The 14,308-nt window shown below is 41.1% G+C and overlaps 1 protein-coding gene across 1 annotated transcript in view; it reads left to right on the top strand.

The window, feature by feature from the left end:
- Nucleotides 1-14,308, top strand: part of LOC132820033 (sodium- and chloride-dependent neutral and basic amino acid transporter B(0+)-like) — a gene marked incomplete at its 3' end in the record, with an annotated part of 68,896 nt that overhangs the window by 14,196 nt on the left and 40,392 nt on the right. The window contains exons 7-8 of the mRNA XM_060831954.1: nucleotides 3,666-3,806; nucleotides 5,688-5,916. Of these exons, the coding sequence (XP_060687937.1) occupies nucleotides 3,666-3,806; nucleotides 5,688-5,916 (370 nt within the window). The remainder of the gene's footprint in view (nucleotides 1-3,665; nucleotides 3,807-5,687; nucleotides 5,917-14,308) is intronic.

The raw sequence follows: 14,308 nt of genomic DNA, 5'->3' as shown, positions 1-14,308 counted from the left end.
ATGTTGAAGGAATATGTTGTAACAGCTGTGGGTGGAATCTGTTAGTGACATGAGCAGCCTTTGCTAAGGTGAGATTTAATGCAGAATCAGGTGAGAAATCTCATAAGGTCCAATTTGACGTCAGGAACAACTTGCTGTGTCTTTTATGTACCTACCCAGTGAGGAGGTGAGCTTCTTGGGTAAGAATTACCTTTGAGTAAAAAGTGAGGTTTGCAGATGCTGGAGATCAGAGCTGAAAATGTGTTGCTGGTTAAAGCACAGCAGGTCAGGCAGCATCCAAGGAACAGGAAATTCGACGTTTCAGGCCAGAGCCCTTCATCAGGAATGAGGAGAGTGTGCCAGGCAGGCTAAGATAAAAGGTAGGGAGGAGGGACTTGGGGCGATGGAGATGTGATAGGTGGAAGGAGATCAAGGTGAGGGTGATAGGCCGGAGTGGGGTGGGGCGGAGAGGTCAGGAAGAAGATTGCAGGTTAGGAGGGCGGTGCTGAGTTCGAGGGAATCGACTGAGACAAGGTGGGGGGAGGGGAAATGAGGAAACTGGAGAAATCTTATCTTCACGATCCTTATCTTCACGATGGACATCCAGTCCCTGTACACCTCCATCGCCCATCACGAAGGACTCAAAGGCCTCCGCTTCTTCCTTTCCCGCCGCACCAACCAGTAACCTTCCACTGACACCCTCCTTCGACTGACTGAACTGGTCCTCACCCTGAATAACTTCTCTTTCCAATCCTCCCACTTCCTCCAAACTAAAGGAGTTGCCATGGGCACCCGCATGGGCCCCAGCTATGCCTGTTCCTTCGTAGGATATGTGGAACAGTCCATCTTCCGCAACTACACTGGCACCACCCACCACCTTTTCCTCCGCTACATCGATGACTGTATCGGCGCTGCCTCATGCTCCCACGAGGAGGTTGAACAGTTCATCAACTTTACCAACACTTTCCATCCCGACCTCAAATTCACCTGGACTGTCTCAGACTTCCTAGACCTTTCCATTTCTATCTCGGCAACCGACTCAACACAGACATCTACTAAAAACTGACTGATTCCCACAGCTACCTGGACTACACCTTCTCCCACCCTGCCCCCTGTAAAAACGCTATCCCATATTCCCAATTCCTTCATCTCCGCCGCATCTGCTCCCAGGAGGACCAGTTCCAATACCATACAGCCCAGATGGCCTCCTTCTTCAAGGACCGTAGATTCCCCCCGGACGTGATCGACGATGCCCTACACCGCACCTCCTCCACTTCCCGCTCCTCTGCCCTTGAGCCCCGCCCCTCCAACCGCCACCAAGACAGAACCCCGCTGGTTCTCAACTACCACCCCACCAACCTCCGTATACAGCGTATCATCCGCCGTCATTTCCGCCACCTCCAAACGGACCCCACCACCAGGGATATATTTCCCTCCCCATCCCTATCAGCGTTCCGCAAAGACCACTCCCATTGTGACTCCCTCGTCAGGTCCACACCTCCCACCAACCCAACCTCCACTCCCAGCACCTTCCCCTGCAACCGCAGGAAGTGCAAAACTTGCGCCACACCTCCTCCCTTACTTCTCTCCAAGGCCCCAAGGGATCCTTCTATATCCGCCACAAATTCACCTGCACCTCCACACACATCATCTATTGCATCCACTGCACCCGATGTGGCCTGGTCTATATTGGAGAGATGGGCCGCCTACTTGCGGAACACTTCAGGGAACACCTCTGGGACGCCCGGACCAACCAACCCAACCAGTGGCTCAACACTTTAACTCTCCCTCCACTCCACCGAGGACATGCAGGTCCTTGGACTCCTCCATCGCCAGAACATAACAACACGACGGTTGGAGGAAGAGCGCCTCATCTTCCGCCTGGGAACCCTCCAACCACAAGGAATAAACTCAGAGTTCTCCAGTTTCTTCATTTCCCCTCCCCCCACCTTGTCTCAGTCGATTCCCTCGAACTCAGCACTGCCCTCCTAAGCTGCAATCTTCTTCCTGACCTCTCCGCCCCCACCCCACTCCGGCCTATCACCCTCACCTTGACCTCCTTCCACCTATCACATCTCCATCGCTCCTCCCACAAGTCCCTCCTCCCTACCTTTCATCTTAGCCTGCCTGGCACACTCTCCTCATTCCTGATGAAGGGCTCTGGCCCGAAACGTCGAATTTCCTGTTCCTTGGATGCTGCCTGACCTGCTGTGCTTTAACCAGCAACACATTTTCACCTAAGAATTACCTTTAACTGATTCTTTTCATCGTGTAATTTCTGTTATTATGTCTGAAGACCTGTGTCCCCTTAAGAAGGGTTCCCGATCGGTCAAAGGAATCGACAAATGCGGTCTATTCAAAAAACAAGGGTCATTAGTTGATTCAGTTAAGGTACCTTGATGCAATTCTATCCAGCAACACAGAGATTGAAGCTTCTGTGTTCTGGGGAAAAGTTGCGCAATTACATTTGAAAATTACATATTATTTACATGTTTTTAAAGAAATAGTACAGTCTTAATTACAAGAAAGACCAATCACATATGATTTACAGCGAATTAATCTAATGATATTTTCTGGGAAAGGATTCTTAACTACAAAAAAATGTCCAATCAATTGTAATATGGTGATATGATTGAAGACAGGCTAATCCAATGGTATTTCCTTTAAGAAGGATATCTAATTTACGTAAATTGTCATGCCATGTATTAGTTCAACGTTTGTTCAAATGGTCAATTAATGTATCAGTGTTTATCTTATGAAAACTCTATTGCCCTCATCTTTCAACTGCAAGTTAATTCTGCAAATCAACAGTATGTTCAGCAGTATGATTCACAGGCCATTTTATAGTATTCTTTTAAATCGAGAAACCACTTTGTTGTAATAAAAATCTTCATATTTTGTTGCCTAAATTCAAATTTTAGATCCTCATGTCTATAGGTTTAGCAGTGTTTAAATAAGCACATTTAACAAGGTATCACAAAACAAAGTCTCAACATGCAAACCCTGTGAACTAGATGAAAACGCAATCCTTGTGTACATCCTCCATGTTACTATTCCTCTTCAGTTTGTCATCTGTTCCCTTCGATGCATTGATGAGAATCCATTTAATTTGCCATTGGGTTGGATAATATTGTCTTTATTCCAAGGTGAATGATGTATAAAAGTAGGCAAAACTTGCTACAAAGGTACAGCAGCTACTGTTTTGGTCTCCTTAGTTAGGGGGTATATTTGTATTGGAGAAAGTTCAGGGAACATCTTTGTATTAATTCTTTTGAAAATATAAGTTTGAGCCTGTACTCACAGGAATTTAGGAGACCGAGAAATGATCTTCAAAGATTTCGAATGGTCTTAGAAAGCTTGACCTTCTCAGAGAATCTCGAACAGGGAGCACAGTTACAAAATAAGGTTCTCCAAATGAGGTAGAGATGAAGTGGAATTTTTAATCTTTCAAATACTCTTCCTCCGAAAGCAGTAGAGGTCAGTCCATTGAATATATTCAAGGCAGAGTTTGACAAATTGTTGATGTACAAGAGAGTCAAAGGTTCTGGAGAGGGCAAGTGTCAGGGTGATCAGGCAGAATCTTATTGCATGGTGGGGCCACATGGCCTTGTACTGCTTCAAGATTTTATTTACTTTTTTTGTACCAGTAATACAGGAAAATCTAACAAGGTGCTCTCCATGCTCAGGTGGTTTATTTCACTGCGACATTCCCTTACGTGGTCCTGACCATACTCCTGATCCAAGGGGTTACCCTGGAGGGAGCTTCTAAAGGAATTGAATTCTACATCGGAAGCCAGTCAGACTTCTCCAGACTGGCTGATGCTGAGGTAAATACAGCAATATGAATGATTGAGTCTCATTAGTATTTTTAGTTGAATCGATTCGTGCCTCAGCACATGTACTTTGTTAGCTTGTCATCATTGATTTAAACTGAAAATGTGTTGCTGAAAAAGCGCAGCAGGTCAGGCAGCATCCAAGGAGCAGGAGAATTGACGTTCCTGAAGAAGGGCTCATGCCCGAATCGTCGATTCTCCTGCTCGTTGGATGCTGCCTGACCTGCTGCACTTTTCCAGCAACACATTTTCAGCTCTGATCTGCAGCATCTGCAGTCCTCACTTTCATCATTGATTTAAAATCAATGTATTGCTTTTGAGTCCTTAATTCAATTCTTGGAAATTTTTAACAAAGCTTGTGATGAATTCAAAGAGTCAGTTTAAGGTCTATATCATCCTGCCATTAACAGGAAAGAAGGTCAGGGCATCAGCTATGATGGACGAGAGGATCGAAATTGATGAGGAATTATGATAGGGATTGGGATGCAATAGAATTCTTCCTTCATGCCTCCTCCTTTCTGAAATCTTGGAAATGATTTAGGAGTTTCAGGTGAAATACCTCATTGACCTACAAAGCAAATACTGACCCACATTTTGCTGTATCAGGGCAATAGAAAGAGCCACTCTTGATGAGCCTTGTCCTTAGCCATTCTATGTCAATGATATTTGGTTCTGCAAGTACCTGGAAGTGGGAGATGGAAATGAAAGAACATTGTCTATATCTGAAATCTACATTGGAGTGAACATTGGAAAGCAACTGATTATATCTTGAACCAGTCAGATTATCGTACTTGGAATATAACAGTGCAAGGACTGAGACAGAAAAGGAAGTGTAAGTTTGAGTGGGTGACTTCCAAGCTGTGATTCCATTCTTCCAGTAGGTAGTTTAAGTGCCAGAAATTGTGACTGGCAGTAAGTAAATGCTTGGCACGTCATTAAAAGGCTATTTCAATGTCATGTTTCTTGAAACAAATCTCCGAGGTGATTCAGTCAACAGCATAAGGACAGAAACATCATGGAGCCCAGTGAATGCAAATAGGCAGACTAGGCAATACCACATTTGTGAAGCTGACAGTGTCCTCATGCATACTGGATAATGATGGCTGGAATTTTGTATTCAGTCCAAAGATACAGCAGTCTTTGTGAATAGACAATGGTGAACACTATTTATTGCTTAATTTTTCTGACAGGAATTGGATTTTGATTTCCATTTAAATCATTTAACCATTGTTTACATAATCCTAGAAATTACAGTGTAATTTTACTGGTTCCTGTTGATATTAAGCTACTGTGATATTATTACAATATGAAAGTGATTATTATTTATGGTAAAAGGTGTTCTTTGTTGTTACTTTCACGAAAAGAATGGAATTAACTATGGTCAGTACAATACTGCAAGTGAGTCAGTCACTGAAAACCATGGCTGGTGAAAGTGTATACAGTCACGTCTTCGATAGTGCAATAGTCACGTTCCGTGTGACCCTGCGCTATGCAAGAATCACGCAATACAAGGAGCACTTACAGTGTTGCCAATGTAATCATGTTCTAGCCAACATACTTTTTGAATTTTGCACTTTAGAAAAGCGTCCCCAATCGTCAATCACGGTACAGGTAATTTGTGTTAATGAAACGTTCATTATACCAGAAAGACCTGTGTCAGATATCCCAGAGGAAATTTAACTGTAAATAATCGACTGTAGTGATGACTGTTCTGTTTAAGAAGAGTTACTGTTGACCAGAGGGAGCTACTTTGCTCAGTTCACCATGGATTAACCACACGAGTTCTCATTATCTTCACAATTAATGTCGTTTATCTGTTGTACATGTTTGTGTTTCATTTCCCTCCAGACATCTATTCTATTTTGTATTTACCAGGTCTGGAAAGATGCTGCGACTCAAATTTTCTTTTCTATCTCAGTGGGTTGGGGCACTTTAGTAGCATTGTCGTCTTACAACAAGTTCCACAATAACTGCTACAGAGATACCATCATTGTCTGTGTTGTTAATTGTGCTACGAGTGTGTTTGCTGGATTTGTCATCTTCTCCATCCTGGGACACATGGCTCACATACAAGATAAGCCCGTTTCAGAGGTTGCCCAGTCAGGTAAACTAGAGCTGTTAAAATTGTCAAGGGTCAGACAGCTTTAATGTTCTCTCTGAAGTGATTCAACCCAACATTCCAGTGATTCCAGTGTCCAGACACAATAATCAATCCTCAGATCCAAACTGATAGCCAGGCTCTGAAGACACATTGCCATGATGTTTGGTTTATACTGGACAGGGATTGGAGCTGAATAATGCAATGGTATGCCCAGGGTTGAACCCTAGCTCTTAAAAGTGAGCTTTTGAAATAATCACAGAATAGTAAATTTCAAAAGCACTCAGTTAACATTATAATCCGCTGTAAGATTTGCTATTTACCTTAGAATTACATTTCATATGAGCCACATTTTATATTTAAGAAGAAAATTTTGAATGAATTCCATAATATTGTGCTTTTAGGTGAATCAGAGACAGTTTTTATTTATTGACGATTAGTTACTGATCATATTGTGTGCTCAAATATTCAATTTGACAGTGGTACGTTTTAAAAAATGTTTAATATGAAGAGCAAGAAACATGGAAATGTTCTGTGCTAAGCCACTTGTATCGGTTGATGATGCTGTGATAAGTAATTAATGACCAGGTAAAGTTACAATAAAACACAGTTCACACATTCTGATTACTCCAATAGTCTGAGCACTGAGTGGTTTGACAGCCTGAATGGAGGCAGGAACATAGGAACAGGGGTAGGCCACTCAGTCTGAGTAGTTTGCCTCACTACTCCATGTAATAATGAAGGATCAAACATTTCGATGTTTTTTACTCATTCCATTCTCTGACCTTGTACACCACTGAGAATCAGAAATATAATAATCTCAATCTTAAATCTACTCAAATCTTGACCTCCACAGCCCTCTGTGCTGGACAATTCCAATGTTTCACAACACTCTGAATAAACTAATTTCTTGTCAGCTTGGCCCTCAGTGGCATCCCCCTTAGTTTTAAATTATGGCCGCTGGTTTTAGATTCTGCAGACAGAGGAAATATCTTACCTGCAGCTACTCTGTTGTTCTCTTTAACTACGTTGTAAATTTCAATGCAATTGCCTCTCATTCTATGAAACTCTAGAGAGTAAGGCCCAGTTTTCCCAATCTTTCTTCATCGGACAGTTCTACCATTCCAGGAGCAAGTCTGCTGAACATTTGTTGCACTCCCTCTATGCAATGACATCTTTCCTGAGAAAAAAATGACCAAACTGTGCACAGTTTCCAGGTGTGGCCTAACCAAGCTGCTATACAACTGAAACAAGACTTCACTATCCCTGTACTCAAATCCTCTTGCAATAAAGGATGACATTCCATGAGGCTTCCTAATAGCTTGCTGCACACACATGGTAACCCTCAGTGACTTAGCACCAAGGAGACTGAGGTCTCTTTGTACAACTACACTTTACAATCCCCAACCATTTAAGAAACACTCTAAATTATCCGTTCAATTATTTCTCCCCATTCCCTACTCTCCAACATTATTCCCTGTTTTAAAATGCCAGTTTCACCAATATATTAGAGAGATTCTTTTTTGCTTAGATTGCAAATGTCACTCTGAACTCAGTGTTCACTGCTTCTAAATATTATAATTTCTGAATTGAAAGTGATTAGTATTACAAATATATAATAACTAATGTTTTTTATTGTAAACACATATCCGCACAACTTTGGTGACATGAATAGTTTTGCAAATGTTGGCTAATATTGGCAACTGTAATAAATTAAATGAAATGAATGTCAACAACAAGTTAATAGCAACATTCATTGTGTCATTTCAATTCTATTCACTGTTCAGGTTTCGGTTTGGTCTTCATTGCCTACCCAGAGGCCCTTGCACAGTTACCGTGGGCACCATTATGGTCTGTTTCATTTTCTTCATGCTGCTCACTCTGGGAGTTGACACACAGTTTGCAGGTTTAGGTAAAAATGGCATTGCATCACTTAAAAAAAAATCATTTCTTTTGAAGAAATTATGACAGTGTTGGGCAAAAAAGTGCTGTTGGTGATGTTAGTGGACAAACGCACAACATTTCTTTGTAGCAATTGTTCCCTTATTGTCTGAAAGAAGAATGCAGCTATTTGTCTTAAATGATTAGCACCTGCATCAAAATAAAAATTGGGGAAAAGTTGCATCGGCATCCAAATGATTTCACAATACAATTTGCACTAACAGCGATGGTGAGGGAAGGCATCATAGAAGATCAAAATGTGAGTTGGAGTAAATGAGAGAGATGAGGGTCAGTGTTATTAGTAAGTAAGAACGGAGAGTGTATGAGCAAATATTAAAAGAGAAAGACAAACCAGTAGAACTTATTAGCGAAAGCATGCAGCATTCAGAGTTAAGTTGATGAGCTGACAACACAAATAGAGACCAGTCACACCACCTGGTGAATACTATTGAAATGTGGTTGCAGGAAGATCAGTACTGGGAGTGAAATGTCCTAGGGTAATGAGTATTCCAAAGGGATAGGCAAGTAGGAATAGGAGGTGGAGCTGTTTTATTGGTTAAGGGAGATATCAAGGTGCATTAAGAAAAGATATACGAACTAAGATGTTGAATCAATATGGGTGGAAATAAAAGGCAAGGGAAGAAACCCCTATGTAGGAATAATTTACAGATTCTCAAACAGTACTTCCAAAGTAGGGCTTAGTATAAATGAGGCAGTAATGAGGGCTTATGAGCCAGCCACAACAGAAATTATGGGTGATTTGTACATAGATATTGATTGGATTCATCAACTTGGCAAGGGTAGTATTGAAGGAAGATTCATAGAGTGTCTGAGGGATTCTTTCTTATGGCAACGTGTCATGGAACCAACTGGCTGCTTCACATTTGGTATTGTGTAATGAGGAAGGATTGGTAAATGATCATGTAGTTAAGGATCATCTTGGAAGGTGTGATCACAACCTTCTATAGTTTCAAATTCAGATGGCAAGAGTGAAGACAGAGTCATATACAGGAGTTTTAATGTTGGCCAAAAGTCATTATACAGGCCTGAGAAAGCAGTTGGCCCTGGGGGACTGAGGAAAAATATTAAAGGAGCAGGACATTTGAAAAATGGTGGCAAATGCTCAATGAGTTACTAAATATCTGTCAATTAAAGTATATTCCTGAGAGGAAAAGGAATTATAGAAAGGTAAAAGATAATCCATGGCTTACCAAGGAGGTCGAGGATAACATAAAGACAAAAACTAGGGCATATCATACTGCAAATGTTTGAGACACTCTGGAGAATCAGGAGATCAATAAAAGGAAACTAGCAAAAACCATAAGCTCTGACACCAAAAGCTTCTATAAGTATATAAAAAGGAAGAGAGTAGTGAAAGTAAATGGTGGCCCTTTAGAGGGTGGAAATGGTGAGGTAATTATGGGAAACTCAGAAATGGCAGAGGCACTAAACCAGTATTTTGTGTCTTTTTGCAGTGGAAGATTATAATTTCTTCCCAAAATCTGCAGTTACTATAGAGGAACTTGGTGAAATTACTAGGGAAAAGGTATTAAGTAAACTGATGGGATTAAAGGCAGATTAGTCCCCAGGACCTGATGGCCTGCACCCTAAGGCAGCAGAGATAGTGGATATATTAGTTACTACATTCCAAAATTTCCTCGATTCTGGAAAGGTGCCAGTGATTTGGAAACACTTTAATGTGAAGCCTGTATTTGAAAAAAGAAATAGGCAAATCATGGAAAATTGTAGATCAATTAGTTTGACCTCGGTCGTGAGGAAGTTGCTGGAGTCAATAATAAGGGAGAGAACTGACCACTTGGAACAACAAAGCTCAATTCCCCAGTGGCAGCATGGTTTCATACAGGACAAGTTGAACTTGACAAAATTGTTGGAATTTCTGAGGATGTAACTATCAAGTTGGATAATGGGGACACAGTGGATGTGTTATATCTAGACCTCCAGAAGACATTGATAAGGTGCTGCATTAAGACTGATACAAAAGGTTAGACCGGAGGGTGTTTGGGGTAGAGTATTGGTTCGGATAGAGGATTAGTTGACTGACAGAAAGCAGAGGGGCGGGATAAATGGGTCCTTCTGGCGAACTGTAACTATTGGGGTAGCACAGGGTTCAATCCTCTGACATCAACTGTTGACAATCTATATCAATGAGCTGCCAGGAGGGACAGAATGTAACAAAACAAAATTCACAGCTAGAGAATGAACTAGAATCTGGCAGATGGAATTTAACGTGGATAGGTGCGAGGTTACATATTTTGGCAAGAATAATGAAAGAGCAAATTATTAATTAAATCAGAAGCAGATTCAAAGTGCCTCAGTGTAGAGGGATCTGGGTGTCCTTGTGTATGAATCACAGAAAGTGGGTATGTAGGGGCTGCATATAATAAGAAAGGCAAGTGGAATCTTGGCATTTATTGCAAAAGAACTGGTTTATAAAAGTAATGTTGTCACAATTGTATGAGATGATGTTGAGACCATACTTGGAGTATTGTATCCAGTTCTGGTTTCTTTACTTGAGGAAGGATGTGGTGGCATTAAAAGCAGTTCCGAGGAGGTTCTCCAGGTTGATTCAAGGGATGAAAGGGCTGTCATATGAGGAACAATTGAATACCTTGGACTTGTACTCGCTGGAGATCAGAAGAATGAGGGATGATCTGATTGACACACATAAAATGCTCAAGGGGATTGATAAGGTAGATGTGGAACAGATATTCCTCCTTGTCGGACAGTCTTGAACAAGAGGTCATAGATATAGCCTGAGAGGAAGTAGGTTCAAAACTGGGGTGAGGAGAAACTATTTCTCTGACAGGGTTGTGAATCTGTGGATCTCACTGCCCCAGAGTGCAGAAGAGGCAGAATCAATCAACAAATTCAAGAAAGAAATAGATATGTTTTGATGAAAAATGGGACAAAGGGCTGTGGGAAACAGGCAGGAATTGCGACCACAATAAGAACAGCCATGAATGTGACAAATGGTAGAGTGGGTTTGAAGGGCTGAATTGTCCACTCGCTCCTAATTTCTATGTTCCTCTGCCCAATAGCTATTGTGGTGATTTTCAATCTCAGATGTTAATGTTCTATATCTTTTCTTTGCTCTCATGCCTAGAATTTATCTTTTCGTTGAGACAGATCTTGCTGTTCAAGAGATGGGGATTTAGGGAGCAGGATGGTCAGCAAACTTATTCACTCATGTTGAAACTCACTCATGTTGAAACTCACTCATGTTGAAACACCCTACGTGATATTTGAGGATAACGATGATGCAGTTTTCCTCTGCATCAGAGCAACAGGAAAAATACAACTGGGGGAAAAATACATATCTCAGAGCCAGAAAAATGGATGCAGAAACCTTTTACTCCAGGGCTTTGGTGTGTCCAGTGGTGTTTTGTCCTGTCATTGTGCAAGTTATTAATTAATGTCTTCATTTGACATTTTCTTCCATTAGAAACAGTTATGACAGCCCTGCAAGACCAGTTCCCTACATTGGTCCAATCAAAGCGCCTTCTTCTGACAGCTGGTGTTTGTTCGTTATTTTATCTGCTTGGCCTTCTATGTGTGACACAGGTAGGTTGTATTTCAGTGATATCAGCTGTTTTCACATGTACTCAGTAACTGTAAAAGGTGATCAAATTCACAGGATGAAAAAATAAAGAAGGCATTAGTGTTCTGGTCCTTTCTTTTTGCAGTTGTTTAATGTTGTGCAGTGATCATGTCATATTGATATCTTGCTGTGATTCTGAGTTTATTCTCAGATAATCCACTCTTACAATAGGACTGGGAAACAGGACCACGGTTCAGTTTATTATGTCATAAAATTGCTCAGCAGACACATTCGTTATCGCGGTTAGTTGTTACAGGGAAGCATAGCTGCTCTCCCTTCGCAATATGTACTGCACACTGAACAAGTCTATAGCTGTCAGTGACATGTATTATATCAAGGTTATATGCTCATCAGCATGTTCTTCTTAAAATGATATTACTATATTCCTATAACATACATGAATGAAAATAAATATATCTCAGACTGGTTGTGAGAACTATCACTCCAAAAATAGGTCACTGTGCTTAGGAGTTTAAGAATTGAACTGTTTAAGACTTTAAGTGGTTGTACAATGAATCAATAATTTAATAATCCTTCCAGATCTCATGATCTTCTTTCTGTCCTGTGATCTAGATTTATCAACTGACTGTTCTTGGCTCACTGATATTTTGGTGACTTTCCTTTTGTTAAAGAGGAGATTATTTTCATGGTTGCGTTCAACATTTTCATTCCCTGAGTTTACCTCTGGTGGTGTTCTGTGCACAGTCAGAATGCTCAATGTTAGAATGTTGTACAATTCCCCAAATTATTTTCTATTCCTCTTTCTCATTGTTCCATTAGATATTGTGACTCCTTGGGTTTAAGGCTCACTGCACTTTCTGAGTACTTCTGTGGGTGACCATGTTCCCTGGATGGAATGTATGATTCAAACCTTTTACCACTCTCACAAACTAGATAATTCCACACCCAGATGTCAAATGAGTGTTGTTTTTATTCTGCCTGAATGTTCAAGATGTTTATCCCATATTTACAGGAAATTGGACTGTTCATGACTTGGCAAATGTGTCCTGACTTGCTTTTTAATGTGATTGTTGCTGGTAATAGAAAGCCCATACCTAGACGTATTGTTATGAAGTGTGACATGGCAATATGGAGATGGTGTCCAGTTGCTCATTTCATGACGGATGGCTGAATAGTATGAACCATTTCATTCAGCAAAAATATTGGGTCTGGGATAATGTGGTGAGGCTGTCACATGATTTAGACCCCATGTAGTACACATCCAAGGTATCCTAGGTCCATAAAATATTTATCAGTGCAGTATGATCCAATTTCAGATATTTTCTCCAGGTACACAATGCACTTTATACTTATGGTGATTACCATGGGTGTAGTTGAGTAATCCTTCCAATGTCTGGTGGTTGGAAAATTGGAATATTACTCAGTGACTTGGAGAAAATTGTCACCGTGGATGGTAAGTAAATCTGTTACAAGCTTCAACCAAAGATATATTGGAATCTTGTGAGGGTAGAGAAATTTTTTTTCTGTTGATGTGGTGGCTGACTTTGACATGCCTGATACACCCTCACAGTCTTCTCGATTTTTCTGTTGTGAACTGAGCAATACACAGTGAGCTGTACAGGGGCCTTTTTCACCCTATGCCCATATGCCCCTGGTATAATGAGGCAATAGAGTTTACTAAAGAGCTTCAGCTACAAGCATCTGTTTATGTTTGAAAAGCATGCCTCTTGAGGGTCCCTGGCTCATCCTTGTCTGGCTAAATCCCTTGGAGCACATCTGGCACGTTTTGTATCCCATCAGGCCGGACTTTGATAATAACTTTCCAAAATGCCCTCAGTTGTGAATCATTCATTGTCTTTTTTCTTACTGTTGACCAATATTCATCTGGATTGATATTGATGATGTTTTCTTATGTAATTTTTTGTAAGTGCAGCCAAACAGCCATTGTCTAATTTGGCGTTGGTACACCTCTCATTGTGTCTGAAGTAGCCCAGATTGTAACAAATATCAAAGTGGTTTATGTCAAATCATTTTCAATGTTTTGTTCCTACAATGAATCATTTACTAAACTGGTACATATGGAAATTTGTGATAGTGCATACCAGAAGAAATGTTTTCTGTCCTATGTTCAAACAGTTAGATTGTTATTATGATAGAATATTGGATCCAAAAGCAATGAATTTACCATTATGTATGCCCCAACACTGTTTTGACAAGGTCAGGCCCAGTGGGAGGGATGACATGGATGAAGGTGCTCAGGCCCGAAAAATATTGAACTTGATATCGAGTCCTGACAACTGCAGGGACCCCAAATGGAAATGGGATGCTGACCAGAGTTTCCAGATGACCTTGGGCTCCTTTCATCGCAGCTAACCCATTTTCACTCACTAATGGTCCCCATAAGCAACTTTTCTTTCGCCCAGGCTCAACAGTATCCATTCCTTTGTCTGCCCAACAAGTGTTCTCTCTTTGTGTGGGCTCCATCTCCACCTGTTGTTCACTCCGTTCTCCCAATCCCTGTCTTCAGTGTATATCCCATCTTTTCCTAGCAACAATGAGTTCTGAAGAAGGATCACTGGTCCTGAAATGTTGACTCTGCTTTCTCTCCACAGAAGCTGTCTGACCTGCTGAGTTTCTCTGGCAAATTTTGTTCTTGTTTCAGATTTCCAGCATCCACATTCCTTTGCTTTTAGAATTCCGCAGGTGGCAGAACAGCCTGATCCCTATGCCCTTAACTTCCAGATACATGTACCTGTGAATGCTCCTGCATGGCTGTATGTGGAATACTCTCTGCTTCCCACCAGCTCCAGCACCATTGTCACTGTTGGTGCACCCAAGTGCTTCTCTCTGAGAGAAATTATGTTTGAGACACGGAAT

The sequence above is a fragment of the Hemiscyllium ocellatum genome, chromosome 11, assembly GCF_020745735.1.
Source record: "Hemiscyllium ocellatum isolate sHemOce1 chromosome 11, sHemOce1.pat.X.cur, whole genome shotgun sequence".
NCBI classification, from domain to species: domain Eukaryota; kingdom Metazoa; phylum Chordata; class Chondrichthyes; order Orectolobiformes; family Hemiscylliidae; genus Hemiscyllium; species Hemiscyllium ocellatum.
This window is presented reverse-complemented; position numbering and strand designations above follow the sequence as displayed.